At 38.2% G+C, this 20,367-nt stretch overlaps 2 protein-coding genes and 1 pseudogene across 2 annotated transcripts; 1 reads left to right on the forward strand and 2 right to left on the reverse strand.

Moving 5' to 3' along the window:
- Window positions 1-237: 237 nt before the first annotated feature.
- LOC140858181 (uncharacterized) lies at window positions 238-1,252 on the reverse strand. The gene has a single exon (XM_073258150.1). It carries the CDS (start codon window positions 1,193-1,195, stop codon window positions 332-334), a length of 864 nt encoding a protein of 287 aa, XP_073114251.1. The 5' UTR covers window positions 1,196-1,252; the 3' UTR covers window positions 238-331.
- Window positions 1,253-9,363: 8,111 nt separating this feature from the next.
- LOC140856443 (uncharacterized) lies at window positions 9,364-10,182 on the reverse strand (annotated as a pseudogene).
- Window positions 10,183-14,030: 3,848 nt separating this feature from the next.
- Window positions 14,031-19,576, forward strand: LOC105038237 (uncharacterized). The gene is made up of 5 exons (XM_010913971.2): window positions 14,031-14,254; window positions 15,043-15,296; window positions 15,391-15,602; window positions 17,010-17,274; window positions 19,012-19,576. The coding sequence occupies exons 1-5, from the start codon at window positions 14,164-14,166 to the stop codon at window positions 19,306-19,308; spliced, it is 1,119 nt and encodes a 372-aa protein (XP_010912273.1). The 5' UTR covers window positions 14,031-14,163; the 3' UTR covers window positions 19,309-19,576.
- The last annotated feature ends 791 nt before the right edge of the window (window positions 19,577-20,367 follow it).

Below are 20,367 nucleotides of genomic sequence, written 5' to 3' on the forward strand. Positions count from 1 at the left end.
GAAAGAAGCTATACTATAGATTCCCTTCAACAAAGTAAAAGAGGCAACCAGCATCAAGAGACTGTACAAGGGTAACGAAATATCAAAACAAATCACCTCTGCTTTTTGGATTTTCCAGAGGGCAAAAAAAAAAAAAAAAAAAGCATATCAAAATCGGGAAAGAACATAAGCTCGCACATACAAATCTATAATCACCCAAAAAAACCAAAAAAGTAGAGAAAAGAGATTAATCTACCACCAACACCACAAGCATCATGCAAAAAAATTAGCTATCACCACCGTCACCACTCTTCTATCGTCATCCATTATCTCTTCCAGCTTCGATTCCTTGCTAAAGGATCCATGCTCCCAACGATCCAAGTCTCCTTTGCAATGTCTGTCGAGACTTGAAGAAGTCAGGGGCATAGCTCATCAGCACCAATCTCTCTCTCTCTTTCTCCTCCTCCTTGATCAATTTTGCAGTCGCCTCCTCTCCCTCCAACCACCCTTTGGCTGGCGCCGATCGACACCTCATGAGCAATAGAGCGTTTGGAGGTGGTGCAACCTCCTCGAAAGTAGTACCATCTCTCTCTTCTTCTTTCACTTCCTCTACTTCTTTCCCATATCTACGATGTTGGTTCTCTTCTAGAACCATAAACCACTTAGAGAATATATTACTAGAGCCACTGCTGTCCACTTCCTTCTCCTCCTCTTCGTCCTCATCTTCTTCATCGGTGGTGCAGTCTACCGAGCCATGGAACAAGCCGAAGCACCTCATATGGAAGCGGAGTCCCCGGAAGGCTCCGAGGAACTGCATGATTTCCTTCTTGATGCCAAGGGTCTGACGCCAGTTGGTCCTCTTCCGGTGCTTGTGGAGCCTCTCTATGTCCTCCACAAGTGAGAGCCAGTCCTTGCCGCGGCTGCCTCTGGGACTGGGCCGAGACCTCACCTTGATCTGGCCGGCGCAGGTGACCTTGGGAGACGTCGGCTCGGCGATCTCTGAGCTCATGTGCTTGGTCTTGGCCTTGAAGAGGGGGCTGGCCTGGCCCCGGTTGCCGGACCTCGACGACCGGCGCTTGCTGGCCTCTGTGGGCCGAGATGGGCTACAGATGGGCTTTGGCATCAGTGTCAGATGATGTCTAGAGGGAAGGCAGACCAGAAGGTCTGTTGGAGCCCCTCCATTCCCTCCTCCACCTCCTCCTACTCTTCCTTTCATGTCGCTTCCTGTTCCTCCTCCTCCTCCTCCTCTCCCTCTCTCTCTCTCTCTCTCTCTCTCTCTCTCTCTCTCTCTCTCGTTCCTTTAGTTCCCTCTCTTTTGTTTGTGCTGTTGGTTTGGCTACTCTGGCTTTGAGGAAAGGTAGGGTAGTTTAAAATGGAGGAGTATGCCAGCTCTGCCTTCTTCCTTTGGTTCCTATTCTAGTCTTTTTTTGTTGGGAAAATGAATTCTGCTGCCAGGGTTCTTATTCTCTAGTCTTTCACCACCTTTTGCTTCTCCGACTCTCCTCATCTTTCCTTGGGCTATTGATCACGGGGGAGGGCTCCTTTATGGGTCTCAGCTTTTTGCACCTCAAATTAATAAAGTAAAGTTTGCTGCAATCACTTGTCTCATGGTCCAATCAAAGATCAACTTAGAGTGGGGGGAGAACTAAAAAGAGAGCCAAGCTTATATAAGAATTGATGTATTTATAGCCTCCACTGTTGAGGTATATACGTTCTTGAGTTCGCTTGGTAATTAAGTATGAGAAGACTGCAAAGAAATCTTATGGTTTGAAGGAATAGTTTTCTGGTGGTCTGCGATGATTGGAATCACCTTTCCTCAATATCTTTTGGAAGTACATATTTAAACGATTAAAGAGTGCGGCTAGGGTAACCTTGGAGTTAAAATTATGTTAGCCTTATAAACTCAATTTTCAACCTTAAAGAGAGATAAATCCTAATTTTATGTAGAAAAATATCATGTAACAAGTTGATCAACGTCAGACATCAATAAGATGTCACTACATTTATCAAAAATTGATAAAACTATCACTGAAATACTCAAAAAGACCTCCAATAATCATTGTTCAGCCATCCGATGAAACCGAACATGTATTTATCGTACAAGTACCAGTGAGAGATGTTCAAGCCTGCTCGTCAAAAAAAAAGAAAAAAAAAAAAAAAAAAAAAAAAGAGAGATGTACAACAAGCCTACGGGCTAGCTCCTATTTGGTTAACAGAAAAACAGTATAGAAAATCCACAACTGCTAACCAATTCATGATGGATTTTATTCAGCTAAAGCTATTATCATAAACTATATAAGATAAATAGAAAACACATTACCGTTGTTGATTAATTGATGAAACTAATGCTCATATGGTTCAATTGATGGACCATTTGGTTGGTTGGATCAACCTAACACCTTTTGTTTTAGATTTGTTCCTAAATTCAATCTTAACACAAAATATCTACAATTTTAAATCTGAGAGTTTCAAACCCGAATTACCAATAGAAAGATGAAGGGAATTGACAATTGAGATTATATGACAAATCTATGCTTTTGCTAAGAAAAGTACCAGCACAAAAGAAAATCGAAAAAAAATGAGGCAACAAGTATTCTTGAGCATGTACTTAATTGATCATGCGAAAAAAGTCCGAGACTACGATATGAGTCAAGACTAAAGTAAGGATTGTGATATAAAGCAGTGGCGATCATAACCATTGACGTAGAACGAGAAAATGTCGTGAGTGGGATGCCCACCAAACATGGGAACATTGAGGGAGATATATTCATAAGGAATTGGCTTATTTTTCTCAGAATAAGGACAACATAAGAATGATGTTTGCTTGTGAGAGCGGTTGAATTCATATTAAGCACCTTGTTTAACGTGTGTAGAGGTTAGTCATAAAGCTAAGGCACTCATATTTTCCAATACATGATGTGTAAGGGGGTGATTTGAGAAGCGATATAATGTTCACCACAAAAAAGGGTGTGCAATTATGAAAGGTGTAATGTGATTGAGAGCATGGAGAGAATGCCCCTCCCACTAATATTCCTTTGGTCGATAGCTAGCAGCTTTGTTGGGGAACCTTCTCAATCGCTACTTTTAGGCCCTTAGAACATGCAAAGGTTTGGAATGGCTATTTTATTATTTCTCTCCTACAACCTTTTGCTTATATTTTCATTTGGTTTTTAAATTTGGAGACCGATATTTTATGCTCTCGGAAAAGTGCAATTGGGCCAGAAAGACTCATTTGGGCCAAGCCTGATGGCGAAGTTTGGGTCGGGTTAGGTGATCCTGATCTTAACCCTAATTCTCATCACTACATTGTCTGGTCTACGCTTTCTGAACAGCAAATGTGACAGTTCAATTTTGTTTAGTCATTTCCTTTTTTTATTTATTATCAATTATGGGACATCCTCAATCTGATCAATAGGTCTCATCGCTACAAAATGGGCTTTATGTGTGCCTAAACTATTCAAATCAAATTAATTGTATTAGACTATGAAGAACTGTGCCATAACCATTTTGGATCATGCTGGTATATTGCTAATCTATGCCTATTTTTGGCCTCATTGTTTGCACTAACTGCACCAAATGTAGCTACATTGGACCAAACTATACTGACCTGTGCCACCTAAACTGAGTGGTAATTTGTGCCTCGCTAATCTAGACCTGTATTACATACCTCTGGTTAAGCCTTGTGACAAACTTCACAGGATCCGAGTAGGCCTTTCAATTCCATGAGGGGTGTAGGCCGGAGGTCACAATTCAATAGTTTGGCGGCTCAATCCAGCCATGACTGCTTGTTTACTTGAAATGTCACGTCCCAAAATTCGAGACATAATACGGTCATGCTACCGAGGGATAGACCCACGATAACACGAAGCCAAAATTCATCTTCTTAAATATAATAACAGGTGTATCACAAATAAATATAATAATAAAGCTCAATTCAAATATTTAATTAAACCAAAACTAGTTCAGAGTATCTAAATCCAAAGATGAAATAATCCAAGTCTTAAAATTCATAATGACTACAATCCATAAACATAAACTGAATTCCTAGTGCAAAATTTTCAAGCTTACTTTGCTGATCCCCAAGCCTGGATTCCCTTTCCATCAGTCCTAGCCTTATTTCTCTGTACATGAAAAGAAAAACAAAAAGAATATGAGCTACACCAGCTCAGTAAGTAGACTTCCGCTTCCTTACCGGATCAAGCATAAGTTTTCTACGATAATGCATCATTTAGCAAATAACAATTATTGTAAAAATAAATATTTCATAGAGCATATAATAAAATAAGTTATAAGCTCATCATGCATGCATAAATCATGTATATTTCATAATTATGAATCATAAATTATTTTCATCATATATTCATGTCATGTTTCAAATATTGCTCACAGACATTCGTGCTAAGGTCACTATTATATCCGTGACAGGACCATGTTTCTTAATCGACAAATTTTTTAATTCATGTGCCAACTTTATACCCACTGACAGGGCCATGTTTCATATGGATGCTAGCTCCGGATGTCGACCTTCCCGAAGGGATTCATTCATAGCTATCTGAGAGCCTTTGAAATCATTATATCTTTAAAGCATACATATACATAGATGAAAAAATAATGAAATTCATGCTTCATAATCATGCTATTTTCATAAGATATATTCATGAAATCAATGCTCATAATAAAATATACTTTTTTATATCACATATGTCGATCCTTATTTTATGAAAAATTATGATTTCATTAATAGCAATTCTTTGCATAAAAATATGATCATTTAAAAAAATAAATAAGGAGCATAGAATCTACTTACCTCGATCGTCTTGGACCTTTTAATCTTCCTTAAAAGAATCGGATAGTCCTATTTAAAATATTAAATCATCAATAAATTTTATTTCATATATTTAATAAAATTACATAATATAAGGAAATGATCGATTTGATGATCAGTCCAATAAATCTCTCCCTTCGACTCTAAACTGATTTAAGGTCATAGGTCCGTAGGAGTGGAGAAGATGGCCTAATAGGAGATTCATAGGGCTTCTTAGAGAGAGAAATTTTTTAGAGAGAGAAAGTAGAGAGAGAAAGAGTCCAATTCTAGAGAGAGAAAGACTTTAGAGACGGATGAGAGAAACTTCCTTTCATGTGTATTATTATTATTATTTTATTATTATTATTATTATTATTATTATTATTATTATTATATAATTATATATTTTCTTTTCTTTTCTTTTTCTTTTTTTTCTTTTCCCTTTTTCTTTTCTTTTTCTTTTCTTTTTCCTTTTCTTTTCTTTTTCCTTTTCTTTTCTTTTTTCCTTTTCTTCCCGTGGCCTTCTTTGGTCGAAACAGGGGACCTAAAGGTCCCGTACCCTTTGACCAGCTGTTCATAGCCACCCCCGATCATGACGGTGGCCGACGGCGAGGGGAGAGCTTTTCGAATTTGGAGGGGCCAAGGCCGGCGGTCGGTGGTGACCGTCGGTGCTGAAAAATCAGGAAAAGAAGAGGCCAAACAGGGGTTTTCTTTTCCGACAAAATTCGGCGACACCTATCGCCGGCAATCGTGCCCACAGGCACGAAAAAGAAGAGAGAGAAGAGAGGAAGAGGAAGGAGGCCTTACCACAGCCTTCGATGACCCCCACCGGTGTGAAATCGTGGTGAGCACGAGTCGAGGGGCCGCGGCTTCAATCGAAAAAATCGGAGAAGAACTCCGACGATCGTCGGTAACTGATGGGTCTACTCTTAGAGGAGAGGAGGGAGGTTCTTATAGAGCTCGTTCTAGGGTCTTTTAATAGCCCTAAGACTCTGATTCCTGATCGAAACCAGATAAGGGGAAGACTCCGATCGGGAGTCTTCCTCCCTATTTTTTTTTTTATGGGCTTAGTGGGCTTTTAGCCCATCAGACCGGGTTATCACATTCTACCCTCCTAAAAAAAATTTTATCCTCGAAATTTAACATACCTTCATTTTCAAATAAGTGTGGATATCTCGTCTTCATATTATCTTCAAGCTCCCATGTGGCCTCTCTCTTTCATGATTACTCCAATGAATCTTTACATACGGAATGATACGTCGTCTTAGAACTTGCTCTTTTCGATCAATAATTCGGAGAAAAAATTTTTCATAGGTTAGATCTTCATGAACTTGCAATGGCTCATACTTTATCACACTGTTTGGATCAGGTACAAACTTTCTCAGTAGTGAAACATGAAAGACATTGTGCACTTTGGATAAATCTGGTGGTAAGGCTAGTTCGTAAGCAACATCTCCTACTCGATTTAAAATTTCAAAAGGTCCAATATATCGCGGACTCAGCTTGCCATGTCTCCCAAACCTCATGACACCCTTAGTAGGTGATACTTTTAGAAAAATATGATCATCGACCTGAAATTCTAATTCTTTCTTTTTCTGTCTGTCCAACTCTTCTGTCTATCCTGTGCTGCCTTGAGTCTTCTCTTGATTAGATAAATTTTGTCTCTAGCATCTTGAACTAACTCGGGACCTATTAATTTTTTTTCACCTACTTCATCCCAATACAGAGGGGATCTACACTTTCTTCCATATAGGGCTTTATAGGGTGCCATCCGGATACTAGAATGAAAACTGTTGTTATATGCAAATTCAATCAATATCACATGATTATCCCAATATCCTCCAAAATCAAAAGCACAAGCTCTTAACATATCCTCAAGAGTTTGAATTGTCCTTTCAGATTGGCCATCGGTCTGGGGATGGAATGCAGTACTAAGCCTCAATTCTGTCCCCAAAGCATCTTAAAATTTTTCCAAAATTTAGATACGAATCATGGATCTCGATCAGACACAATACTTATTGGCACTCCATGCAGGCATACAATTTCATCAATATACATCTGGGCTAACTTATCAAGTGGAGTGCCAACTCGAAAAGGTAGAAAGTGAGCTGATTTAGTAAGCTGATCAACAATCACCCACACTGCATCATTTTTTCTTGTTGTCCTTGGAAGTCCAATAACAAAATCCATCGTGATATGCTCCCATTTTCATTCTGATATCTTTAATGGTCTTAGCAAACCAGCAGGTCTTTGATGTTCGGCTTTCACTTGCTGACATACCAAGCATTGAGATACAAACCGAGCTATCTCCTGCTTCATTCCATTCCACCAGAAGAGTTGTTTTAAATCTCTATACATCTTTGTACTACTGGGATGAAAGGAGAAACGGAATTTATGGGCTTCTTCCAAAATTTTCTTTTTTAGTTCAGGATCTCCTGGTATACATAATCTGTTCCCAAAATAAAGAGTTCCATCTGTATGTAGCCTAAACTCAGTTCGTAGCCCTTTCTCCATGTCCTTCTTAAACTGACATAAATGAATATCACTTTGTTGGGCCATTTTTATCTGTTCGATCAATGCTGGTTGTACCATTAAATTTGCTAACACATTCTTAACATCAGTACAAGTCACTTCAATTTGTAAATCTTCAAGATCCCTCAAAATTTGTTGCTGAAAGGATAGCAGAGTCATCACATTCGCTGAAGACTTCCTACTAAGTGCATCTGCCACCACATTGGCTTTTTCAGGGTGATATTTAATATTTAGATCATAATCTTTTAATAGTTCAAGCCACCTTCTTTGCCTCATGTTCACCTCTTTTTGAGTAAATAAGTATTTCAAGCTTTTATGATCAGTAAAGATTTCACATGATTCACCATATAAATAGTGTCGCCAAATCTTCAAAGCAAAAATAATAGCTGCTAACTCCAAATCATGTGTCGGATAATTCTGCTCATAGGCTTTTAGTTGTCGAGAAGTATAAGCTATGACCTTATCGTTCTGCATCAACACACAACCTAATCCCTTCTTGGAAGCATCACTATAAATGACAAATCTTCCCTTATTAGATGGTAAAGTAAGAACTGGGACAGATATCAATCGTTGCTTCAGATCTTGAAAACTCTGCTCACATTCACTGCTCCATTCAAATTTTATTCGTTTATGAGTTAAGCGAGTCAGAGGATTTGCAATTTGAGAAAATCCCTCGACGAATCTTCTATAATAACCAGCCAAGCCTAAGAAGTTTCTAACTTCCATCACATTAGTCGGACGAGGCCAATTCACCACGGCTTCTATCTTCTTTGGATCGACTGAGATTTCTTCCTTAGATATTATATGGCTGAGGAAGGCAACACTATTCAACCAGAATTCATACTTGCTAAGCTTGGCAAATAGCTTCTCTTTTTTCAAGGTCTGAAACACGATCCTCAAATATCTCTCATGTTCCTCTATATTTTTAGAATACATTAGGATATCATCAATAAAAATAACAACGAATTGATCCAGATACGGCTTGAAAATCCTGTTCATCATATCCATAAAAGCAGCCGGTGCATTGGTTAGTCCAAAAGGCATTACTAAAAATTCATAATGGCCATACCTGGTTCTAAATGCAGTCTTAGGTACATCTTCATCTCTAATTCTTAGTTGATGATAGCCTGATCGTAAGTCAATTTTGGAGAAAACTTGGGCACCCTGAAGTTGATCAAATAAGTCATCTATTCGAGGAAGAGGATATTTATTCTTTAAGGTTACCTTGTTCAACTCTCGATAGTCAATGCATAAACGCATGCTCCCATCTTTCTTTTTCACAAATAACACAGGAGCTCCCCAAGGTGATGTACTTGGTCGGACAAATTTTTTATTCAAAAGTTCTTGCAGTTGATCCTTTAATTCTCGTAATTCTACGGGAGCCATCCGATAAGAAGATTTTGAAATAGGTTCGGTTCCTGGGGTGATATCAATTTTAAATTCAACCTCACGCTCTGGGGGCAGTCCGGGTAGTTCATCTGGAAAAATATCAAAAAATTCTTTGACAATTGGGATATCATCCAACTTTATTTTTTTCTTCTCGACGTCTACTACATGGGCCAAAAATGCTTTGCATCCTTTCCTTAAAGCTTTTCTTGCATTCATAATTGAGATAATACCCAAAGATTGTTTGGGTTTCATATTATGAACTTCGCCTTGAAAGAAGAATTGTGGTTCATCCGAAATTTGAAATACCACTCTTTTTCCAAAACAATCACTATATGTATGGTACGAAGATAACTAGTTCATCCCAAGAATAACGTCAAAATCATACATATTTAGCTGAATCAGATCTGCTGCTAATTCTTTTTCTTCTATTTGAATTATGCAATTCTTAAAAATAATGTTAACAACAACAATATTTTTAAAAGATGTGCTAACATATAATGGTTCATTTAGTTTTTCAGGCACACAATTCAAAGAAGTAGCAAACTTGAGAGATATAAAAGAGTGTGAAGAGCCAGAATCGAATAACACCCGAGCATGAATAGAATTGACTGGGATAATATCTGTCACCACTTGATCATTTGCATTGGCCTTCTGCTGGTTTAAAGTAAACACTCATGCATTTCCTTTTTGTTTATGATCAACTGGTTTGTTAGGTCTAGAGTCATCTCTTTTCTTATTTGGGCAATCACGAGCCATATGTCCTTTCTCACCACATAAGAAGCATGCTCTATCCTCTTAAGACAAGGTCCATTGTGATTTTTTTCACAGTAGGAGCAGGATGAAGATTCTTTCTTCTTATCAGAGTTATTATTTTTAAAATTTTTTTATTGATTCTTTAGATTTCCTGCTGATCTCGGTCTCTTCTTATCTCCTCTTTCTAGATCTGCTCTTTTCAATTCAGACTCCACTTTCAAAGCTCGCTCCAGTACGTCCTTGTAGTTATTGAAAATATGAGAAGACAGACGGGATCGAATTTCATATCTTAGACCTTGTTCGAATCTGTTAGCTTTACTCCTTTCGAATTCCATAAACTAGGGGCAGAAGCGGCCTAACTCATTAAATTTGTTAGCATATTCTAACACTGTCATATCATCCTTTTACTTTAAGGCTAGAAACTCATTTTCTTTTACCAATTTCATTGTCCCCGAAAAGTACTGATCATAAAATATCTCTTTGAATTCTTTCCAAGTGAGTTGATCATCATTGTTCCCATAGGCAGCTTTTATTGCAGTCCACTAAAACTCGGTATTCCCTTTTAACATAGGAACGGCTAATCGGACCTTCACATTCTCAGGGTATTGCAGGGCATCAAACATCTTTTCCATCTCTCGAATCCATGTCTCTGTAGCCATAGGATTAGATCCACCCTCAAATAGAGGTGGGTTGAGCCTTCTGAATCTCTCGTAGTATGACTCCATAGATAATGTCGGTCGAGGAGCAGTCTGTGCCTACTGCTGGATAGGCTGAGCCACCACTTGACATACACCAGCAATGTCCGCCTGTGTGGTCGGTGCGTCAGGAGCCCGCTCAACTGGTTGATTGTCAGCTCCCCGCGACGTCAATCTTGCTCCTCTTGCTCTCCTTGTCCTAGCAGCCATATTTGCCAAGGTCTCGCCCTCCCTATCGCTCATCGCTTCCTATTCAAATGCCAACAATTATTACGTTATTTTATAACAGATTTGCAGTACAGTTAATAATTTAAGTCAGAGTCTAACTATGCGTAACCTAACTACCCACTGTTAGGTTTTAAGTTCTACCCTTGATTAAACCTATCGCTCTGATACCATAAAATGTCACGTCCCAAACCCGGGATATAACACGGTTATGCTACCGAGGGATGGACCCATGATAACACGAAGCCAAAATTCATCTTCTTAAATATAATAATAAGTGTATCACAAATAAATGTAATAATAAAGTTTAATTCAAATATTTAATTAAACCAAAACTGGTTCAAAGCATCTAAATCCAAAGATGAAATAATCCAAGTCTTAAAATTCATAATGACTATAATTTATAAACATAAACTGAATTCCTAGTGCAAAATTTTCAAGCTTGCTTTGCTGATCTCCAAGCCTGGATTTTCTTTCCATCAGTCCTAGCCTTATTTCTCTGTACATGAAAAAGAAAACAAAAAAAATATGAGCTACACCAGCTCAGTAAGTAGACTTCCGCTTCCTTACCGGATCAAGCATAAGTTTTCTATGATAATGCATCATTTAGCAAATAACAATTATTATAAAAATAAATATTTCATAAATCATATAATAAAACAAGTTATAAGCTCATCATGCATGCATAAATCATATATATTTTATAATTATGAATCGTAAATCATTTTCATCATGTATTCATGTCATATTTTAAATATTGTTCACAGACATTCGTGCTAAGGTCACTATTATACCCATGACAGGGCTATGTTTCTTAATCGACAGATTTCTTAATTCATGTGCCAACTTTATACCCGCTAGCGGGGTCATATTTTGTGTGGATGCTAGCTTCGGATATCGACATTCCCGAAGGGATTCATTCATAGCTATCTGAGAGCCTTTGAAATCATTATATCTTTAAAGCATACATATACATAGATGGAAAAACAATGAAATTCATGCTTCATAATCATGCTATTTTCATAAGATATATTCATGAAATCAATGCTCATAATAAAACATGCTTTTTTATATCACATATGCCGATCCGTATTTTATGAAAAATTATGATTTCATTAATAGTAATTTTTTGCATAAAAACATGATCATTTAAAAAAATTAAATAAAGAGCATAGAATCTACTTACCTCGATCATCCTGGATCTTTTAATCTTCCTTAAAAGAATCGGACAGTCCTATTTAAAATATTAAATCATCAATAAATTTTATTTCATATATTTAATAAAATTATATAATATAAGAAAATGATCGATTTGATGATCAGTCCAATAAATCTCTTCCTTCGACTCTAAACCGATTTAAGGTCATAGGTCCCTAGGAGTGGAGAAAATGGCCTAATAGGGGATTCATAGGGCTTCTTAGAGAGAGAAAATTTTTTAAAGAGAGAAAGTAGAGAGAGAAAGAGTCCAATTCTAGAGAGAGAAAGACTTTAGAGAGGGATGAGAGAAACTTCCTTTCATGTGTATTATTATTATTTTATTATTATTATTATTATTATTATTATTATTATAATATAAATATATATTTTTCTTTTCTTTTCTTTTCTTTTTCCCTTTTTCTTTTCTTTTTCCTTTTCTTTTCTTTTTTCCTTTTCTTCCCGTGGCCTTCTTTGGCCGAAATAGGGGACCTAAAGGTCCCCGTACCCTTTGACCGGCTGTTCATAGCCACCCCCGATCATGACGGTGGCCGACGGCGAGGGGAGAGCTTTTCGAATTTGGAGGGGTCAAGGTCGGCGGTCGGTGGTGACCATCGGTGCCGAAAAATCAGAAAAAAGAAGAGGCCGAACAGGAATTTTCTTTTCCGACAAAATCCAGCGACACTTATCGCCGGCAATCGTGCCCACAGGCACGGGAAAGAAGGAAAAGAAGAGAGGAAGAGGAAGGAGGCCTTACCACAGCCTCCGATGACCCCCACCGGCGTGAAATCGCGGCGAGCACGAGTCGAGGGGCCGCGGCTTCAATCGAAAAAATTGGAGAAGAACTCCGGCGATCGTCGGTGACTGATGGGTCTACTCTTAGAGGAGAGGAGGGGGGTTCTTATAGAACTCGTCCTAGGGTCTTTTAATGGCTCTAGGACTCCGATTCCTGATCGGAATCGGAAAAGGGGAAGACTCCGATCGGGAGTCTTCCTCCCTGTTTGTTTTTTTTTTTTTTATGGGCTTAATGGGCTTTTGATCCATCGGGCTGGATTATCACACTCTCGATTCTTATTCAATCTTTTCTTCTTTAGCCCATGCTGTTCATTCTCTTTCGCTGGACCCTGTAGCTTTTCTTAAGCCTCATTAAAACTTTTCTAGTGATTCGCTACCACGTGAATCTCTCTCTCTCTCTCTCTCTCTCTCTCATAGCTCTAACATGCTAATATAGACCAATCCATGTATTAAGATATCTTAGTTGCATCTGTGGATGAGAGGGGGAAAAAAAACCATGGAACTTGGAAGAAAATCATGTACCAAGCTGTAGCACTCAAATTTGGTCAATATACACCCAACGAACATTGGTTGGTTGGTACCCAACTCTCACATCTACCTATCTAAACTTTGTCTTGCTTCATCTATTTTCTTTTCTTGGAACTTAGGCTGTGTCTCGACTTTGTCTCCTCCAGGTATCAAAAGACAAAAACAGAGCTATCTAAACTCCAAGGGAACCAACAGATTTCCAAGGGGTCTTGACAATTGAACGAGCCAATTCTACATCGTGCGCGACTTTGGACCATTGGTTTCCCTAGAGATTTGGCAAGATATTGTTCATTAAAAAATACTAATGTGCACGTTATATCTTGATATAATATAATTGGTGGAGGCAAATGGGTTGGGTCATGTCAGATAACGTCTGACGTCTCAAATGCCTCTCAATTCCAACCTTACCCATTTACTAAATGAATCAAAGATTCAAAAGCGAGCCCAATCTCTTTATTAAATAAGCAACAGTACTTGACCTACGTAACCATTTCATAAATGGCTTGGATTAGATTAAAAGATTTTAATAGATTTTAAACAGATTACATAATTTTTTAATAATTTAAATGGGTTAAATGAGGCATCTTATAAAACTATATGATAGGTCGAAAAAATAGATCAAATAACTCATAGTTATAAATCTAGAGTTGATTAATTTAGTACAATCCAATTGAGTTGGCTCATTTTCACTCTTGGCCGTTTGATCCAAATCTACTTAACAATAGTTTTTGTTACAAATAAAGTTAGCGGGTAGGGCTATAAATTATCAAAAATAATACTTCTCCTTTATATTTCTCAACCCTAACTAAACAAAATAATAATAATAATAATAATAATAATAATAATAATAATATCAGTCGTATTTCTAGAGTTGGTTAGATGACATTTTCCAAATTTTAATGTAGTCCAGGAACTCTATCAAGATTAAATAAAGAATGACTTATTTTTTGACTGAAAAAAAAAAAAATCTCTGACTAGCTGCTGCGTGCATGCACGTCTAGTTACCATATTTAATTGGAGGTTACCCATCTTTCCTTGTCTGCCTCTCTTTTTTTTCTTTTTTATTTCTTCTTCTGCTCCTTTTTTTTTTTTCCTCCTACTGTGTGATTGTGGATGATACGCGTGCCTTAATTTTATGAACGTATCCGACGAAAGGAATACTTCTCCCTGCCTCCATTTGTGTTCATCTTGTACAACTCCTCCTTTGCCCCGTCGCCAGTACTCTGCGCCACCAAGGAGAGAAAGAGAGAAGGTCGAGGTGCGGTGGCAATGGCGGTGGCCAACCGAAAGATCTCACCGGCCGCTGCAAGGGCTCACACTCGAAGAAAGTCTTCGACCTCGTCTTCTCTTTCTCTTGGAGGTGATTCCCCGCCGCCCCCTCTCTCTCTCGCGTGATTTTTTTTGTTGACGATCGAAAAGACGGTGGCTTCTTGAAATATTTTGCCTCTATGGGATCCATTCTTCTCTGTTTTCATTGCAAGATGGTTTCTTTCTGTGTATAAGTAATGATTCGTGGGTGGTTTTGTTTATGTTATCGCGTTTCTATTGATTCTTGTTTGGTTTCTTTAGGTTCTTGAATCCTGGTGGACTAATTGTTTTTGCGGAGATTCCGGGAATATCCGGGATGTTTTTTTTTTTTTTTTTTTTTCTTTCTTGTATATCAGTGGTCATATTTGTGATGTATTTTCCCCTACTTTATTTCGTTTTTGGATCCCTACTTTTCGCACTAAATTTCATAGTTTGAAATAGTTATGGATTTAGGGCTCAGGGATTTTTACTATTTTTGTTACTATTAATATGTTTGTTAGTATTCTGCCTTGCCCTGGTAACATAACATCATCTATCAGAAAGATACTGAATTTGCTGCTGCAAATCTTTTCTTCAACTATTTCTCATCCACTTCCATGGTTGATGGTTCCCTTCTCAAATGAATAAGTTCATGTGTTTCTCCTGAAATCTTCTTCTTTGATGGATAAGGGGAAGTCAGAGGAGTAATGTGATTCAGGTTGCTTTGTTCTATATATTTTTAAATAGTGGTATGAAACGACTTTCGACAAGTATATTGATTAGGAAAGTCTTTGCTATCTCGGAATTGTTTCGTTTCCCTGCTTTCAGATGTGAGTTTCATGGTAATTTGGCATTTTTCAGGGATGCTTAAAAAATTCTCAGTGGTTTTGTTGGTGGGCTTAATAGCGTGGTCATATAAAACGATTCAGCCTCCGCCTCCTAGGATCTGTGGATCTCCAAATGGCCCTCCTGTTACATCGTCTAGAATTACTCTCAAGGATGGAAGGCATTTGGCCTACCTGGAGTCTGGTGTCCCAAAAGAGAAGGCCAAATACAAGATTGTTTACGTTCATGGCTTCGACTCTTGCAGATATGATGTTCTTCCTCTATCCCCGGTATTCATTACTTTTAATCTGTTTTCTTTATCTGGTTATTTTGGCTCGGTGTCTTTCTTCGTGGGCCGGTTTTTCTGATCCAGTAAAATTTCAGGAAGTGCTTGAAGAATTAGGGGTCTATGTATTGTCATTTGACAGAGCTGGATATGGAGAGAGTGATCCAAACCCAAAGAGAACGGACAAAAGCACAGCTTTGGATATTGAAGAACTTGCCGATCAGTTGGAACTAGGATCCAGATTCCATGTTATTGGATTTTCTATGGGAGGAGAGATTGTTTGGACCTGTCTGAAATACATTCCTCATCGGTATGAATGAGATAGTTTTCCTATTTGTGCAAATATGCTCTCTCTCTTATTAATCATAAACCAAACACATTGAGATCATTTTCTATGGCATTACAATTTTGAAGCAGAGAGCTGCCTAATTTTTGAAAAGTTTTGGTCCATTATTTTCCTAGTCAGCTCCAACTTAGTTCTTCTCGACTTACTACTAAGTTGATAATGGCAGTGTAGATATAGATATCAGATATATGCCATAGCTCCCCTGCTGCAGTTACTTGTGAGTACATATGTTATTTCCTGGATTTTTGACGTCTAGAAATCACCAATACTGATGTACTTTGAGTTTGTACTGTAGCAGTGTCTCAAGATAATCCAAATTTAGAAGGACAAAGTGAAGGTGGCAATTCAAAATTTATTTGTCCTCACTATAAAGGTCATGACTCAGCTGAGTTCCTCTTTTTTAAGGAAAACCCATCCAAGTTCTAAGCAAAGTTGACATGAGACATGAATAGTGTTAGGGGAATAGGTGATTGAGGGTCCTATTAAGACTAATGGAGAGTAAAAAATGGAAGTTGTTTTATTGGTGAGCACAGCATTCGAACTTCAAGGACGTAACTTTTAATGAAAACCACTTTGGGATCATCTATGTGTAATCATCATAAGATCATGCCAACAAAGGATTCCATGCTGCAGATGATAATTGATGAACTTTAATATATAAAGGGTTGGGCTCCCATACTTCAATCTATCAGTGCAAGAAGATCCTTTGAGCGTAGGCATTTTTTTCCTTGTCAAAGAAGGTTGATGAGTGAATATTATGAGTTATGTCTATATTAACTCAATATGAGCTGTACATTATTCCCTGTTCTTGGAGAATGCAAATCAGCCTTATAAAACTTGCATGTATGCTCCAACATAACAGTTATCTTGAGAATCTCAGTTTGCTTGTTTTCTCATTCCTTGTTTAAATTATGAAAGAAAGAAGCTTCTCTTTGACTGGTCTTTAAAATCTGCCACATATCAAACTTGACCTAGCATCCAGCATGGATCAGTGATCTCTCTTTTTAGATAACAAGTTATGTTTTGTCGAGATATGTCTCTAGAGGGCAGCCCAATGCACAATGCTCCTGCCGCTGTGGGGGTCTGAGGAGGATCAGATGTTTGCAGCCTTATCCCGTGTGCGTAGTGGCTATTTCTGTGTTTCAAACCTGTGATACCCAGGTCACAATGGAGCAACCTTACTATTGCGTCAAAGTTCAACCTCCTCTAAAATCAATAAAAGATAAGAATATGCTGAGATATCTTTATCGTTCTAACTATTTTAGCAGTAATCTACTATCTGAACAAAATGTTAATTTCTTGTGGGCTTATTTAAGCTGGATATATTCTTATTTCTTCACCCCACCTAATGCTGGTTTTTGAATGTGACAGGCTTGCTGGAGCAGCAATGCTTGGTCCTGTTGCCAATTACTGGTGGCACGGTTTTCCTTCCAATGTATCTAAAGAAGCTTACAACTGGCAACTTCCACAAGATAAATGGGCAGTTGCAGTCTCTCATTATGCCCCTTGGTTGACATACTGGTGGAACACCCAAAAGTGGTTTCCTGCTTCAAGCGTTATAGCTCATCGTATTGATATTTTCTCTGCCCAAGACAAAATGCTTTTACACAAGTTTGAAAGTAGAGAGCCTTATAAGGTATGAAAATTCTGAATGGATCTTCATCTCTGTCCCTAGTTGTAAGGCACCACATGTAAGCAATATATTCATAGCTAACAACTAGCATGCCTAGTGAAAAACAGAAAAACTATTGTTGAGAGTGGAAGAGTAGAAAATTGGTTGATTGTGCTGTGCTCATAGCTAGATCTCTCTTTTCCAAACACCAAATTTTTGCCGGAACAAAAGAAAAGAATAACTGATAGCAAACTGTTAGTCTTGACATACTTTCATTTTTTGTTTACAGGTTCTTGTTACTTAATATCACTTTTGTTAGGTGGAAGTTGGATTGCTTTCGCGACCTTATGCATTTTCCTTTTGTCATAAACATGGAACAAATTTTGTTATTCTTCTCTGAAATTATCTCCTGCATTATAAAATAACAACCTCTTATCTGAGTGTTACACTACACAAAACCCTCTTATTATTTTGAGTGTTCATATTCTGTCGGAGTCTGGTTTTTGATTGTTGGTTTGCATGTCCAGAAAAATACACTGGACATGGAGAAGGTTTTGCTTATATTTACTGACGACAGTTTCATTTTGAAGAAGCTTTGTTTTTCTTTCTCAAAATCCAAGTTATGGACAAGTGAGGAAAGAAGTACATGTTTTCACGACAAAGATGTTCTGCTTACGTTTTTAACAAGAGTGCTGCAGTGTTTACCCAGGAATGTCCCCAGAACGTGTGTAAACTGGGTTTTCGGTGCATTATGGGGGGTTAGGGTGTTAATCTGGTGCCCAAGTGCTACATTTGCCCAGGGCAATTCCTTGTAAAACTGATATTTGCAGCCTTTTTGGGGACCTTTCAGGGGAAACACGGCATTTTCCTTTTACATTCATTCAAGCACATGGATCTTATCTATTTTCTTGTATAGGGAAAAGCATGAGAATGCAGCAGATTTTTGGCAATGCAAATCCAATTCTATATATGTATGATGTGATTAAACATCTTATAAGTTTTTCATAGTAGAAGAAAAAATTGAACTATTCCAAGTTGATTTTTTTTTTAAAAAAAAAAAAAAACAATGCATGCCCAAAATATGCATAAAACAGAGTGGTTGAACAATTAATATCCAACATCATTTTCTACATATCCAATATAACAAGTTTCCTTGAAGTCCTATTTACCAATGTCATTCATTTAGCATGAGTTAATTGCGGAGGAAATATTAGTTTCTTCTCAAATATGAATTTTAATTGCTATGAAAATCAATTCGCTTATTGTGTACCTGCTACTCCCCAAAAAGTATTAAAAAAAAAATGCTTTCAAACTTGCTGTGCGGGATCTTTGAATCTTTTTGAAGCAAGAGCAGTACTAGTGGGTACAATACACATGTTGTAACCCAGAGGCACCTACTTTTCATAATATTTCTGATTTCACCATATGCTTTAATTTTGTAGGATTACCATCATGCTAGCTACAAATAGTACTTGATCATGTTTTCCTCTTTTCTGGTACATAATGCATTACCTTGTTCAAGATGCCTTCCTGGAGGCGTATGCATGATGTGTAATCCTCCAAGGCGAAAATAGTCCATCCCATAAATCAAACAGAACATGGTTGTGGCAACTTTTGAGTTTGTTTGGTTCAGTAGTTCTTAGTGAAGTTAGTGGTTCCCTACATTTTGCATGTACATGATTTTCCTTTTTATCTGTGATGCCATGAAAACTGTGTAAGCAAGATACTGAACCATGGATTTATTGTGTTTGAAACTGACAGGCACAGATCAAGCAACAAGGAGAATTCGAGTCTCTCCATCGTGATATGATGGTTGGCTTTGGGAACTGGGAATTTAGTCCTTTGGATCTTGACAATCCATTTCCAAATAATGAAGGCGCCGTTCACTTATGGCATGGTGCTGAGGACTTGATCGTGCCGGTTTCAATGTCTCGCTATATCGCCCAAAGGCTGTCCTGGGTTCGATACCATGAACTTCCAGAGGCTGGTCACATGTTCCCAATAGCGGATGGCATGGCTGATGCTATTGTCAAGACTCTTGTGCTTGGAGATCAATAGCTCCTCCTCCTCCTTTGTTTTTCTTTTACAGCAGATAATAAGAGATCAGTAGTTTCTGTTCAGTTGTGACAGACTCCGTTTAAGACCTGATATTTAGCTGCCTTTTAATCCCACCTCTTGGACGGGGGATAAGATCTAATTCACACAAGGAGGAATGGTTTTTTGACTTTTGAGAGATGCTCCAATGTTGCTTTTATCAATTCAGTGACTGGACCCGCTTTTAAACTTTAGGTGAATATTAAGTGTAGCACATTTTTTTGTTTCCTAATTGCATCTCTCTCTCTCTCTCTCTCTGTGTGTGTGTGTGTTTGTGTCTGTTGAGAGAACTCAAAGCCTGTCACCTAATAGCGAGAAGGTGCGCCGGTAAACTAATGTGTAGGTACTCCCCTTCCTCATTTCATCTTTACTATTAGAACTTTTCGACTCGGAAGTATAGCGTTTGATGAATGCGATTTAGATGACAAGGTGGAAGCAAACGCTGTTTCGGACTTCAAAATTTAAGAACCGGTCTTGTGACCTTTGGCAAGCACAATTCCTTTTCCTGGGCCACGCCCACACTCAGCCCATGGTGCGGCCCTCAAGCGGTCCGGGATTCCCGGTCCAAGGCACATTGTTGTTTTCACGATGGGCCTGCATCAGTCGGGCCCAGGTCACTTTAGATTGATTAATGATATGGTACGCTTGCCCCAGATTCCTTAAGCTCTGTCCCAGCTTTACATTGTTTGGTATACATCATCTCCTCCTGGGTTATTGTAGAACAAGTTTTCGGAGAACGTTTGCTGCTTTGCTTCGGAGAATTCAGCAGTTCTCACGGCTGAGGATTACCCACACTTGAAAAGACAATTTGAAGTCTGACCATGTTCCCCACTTTTGTTTGGCATTGGTTTATCTGCAGTCGTTTGTACCAGGACGAGAACTGCAATTAGATTAAAGTATTTTGACAAAAAAAAAAAAAAAAAAGGACAACAGCTTACGCATCCGCATGATTTGTTAGCTAAATGAGAAGCTACAAGACATCTTCAGAGGAATGACAGGCAGGGCTACTCCTCGTGGGAGAAG

This window comes from Elaeis guineensis, chromosome 1 (assembly GCF_000442705.2).
Source record: "Elaeis guineensis isolate ETL-2024a chromosome 1, EG11, whole genome shotgun sequence".
In the NCBI taxonomy this organism is placed as follows: Eukaryota; Viridiplantae; Streptophyta; class Magnoliopsida; order Arecales; family Arecaceae; genus Elaeis; species Elaeis guineensis.

What these genes read in the sequence shown, in the direction of transcription:
- LOC140858181 (XM_073258150.1), bottom strand. Translation starts at nt 1,195, where the DNA reads ATGAAAGGAAGAGTAGGAGGAGGTGGAGGAGGGAATGGAGGGGCTCCA.
- LOC105038237 (XM_010913971.2), top strand. Translation starts at nt 14,164, where the DNA reads ATGGCGGTGGCCAACCGAAAGATCTCACCGGCCGCTGCAAGGGCTCAC. An exon ending in GTCTTCTCTTTCTCTTGGAG is followed by an intron (nt 14,255 to 15,042) that starts GTGATTCCCCGC and finishes GGCATTTTTCAG; the next exon opens with GGATGCTTAAAAAATTCTCA. An exon ending in ATGTTCTTCCTCTATCCCCG is followed by an intron (nt 15,297 to 15,390) that starts GTATTCATTACT and finishes GTAAAATTTCAG; the next exon opens with GAAGTGCTTGAAGAATTAGG.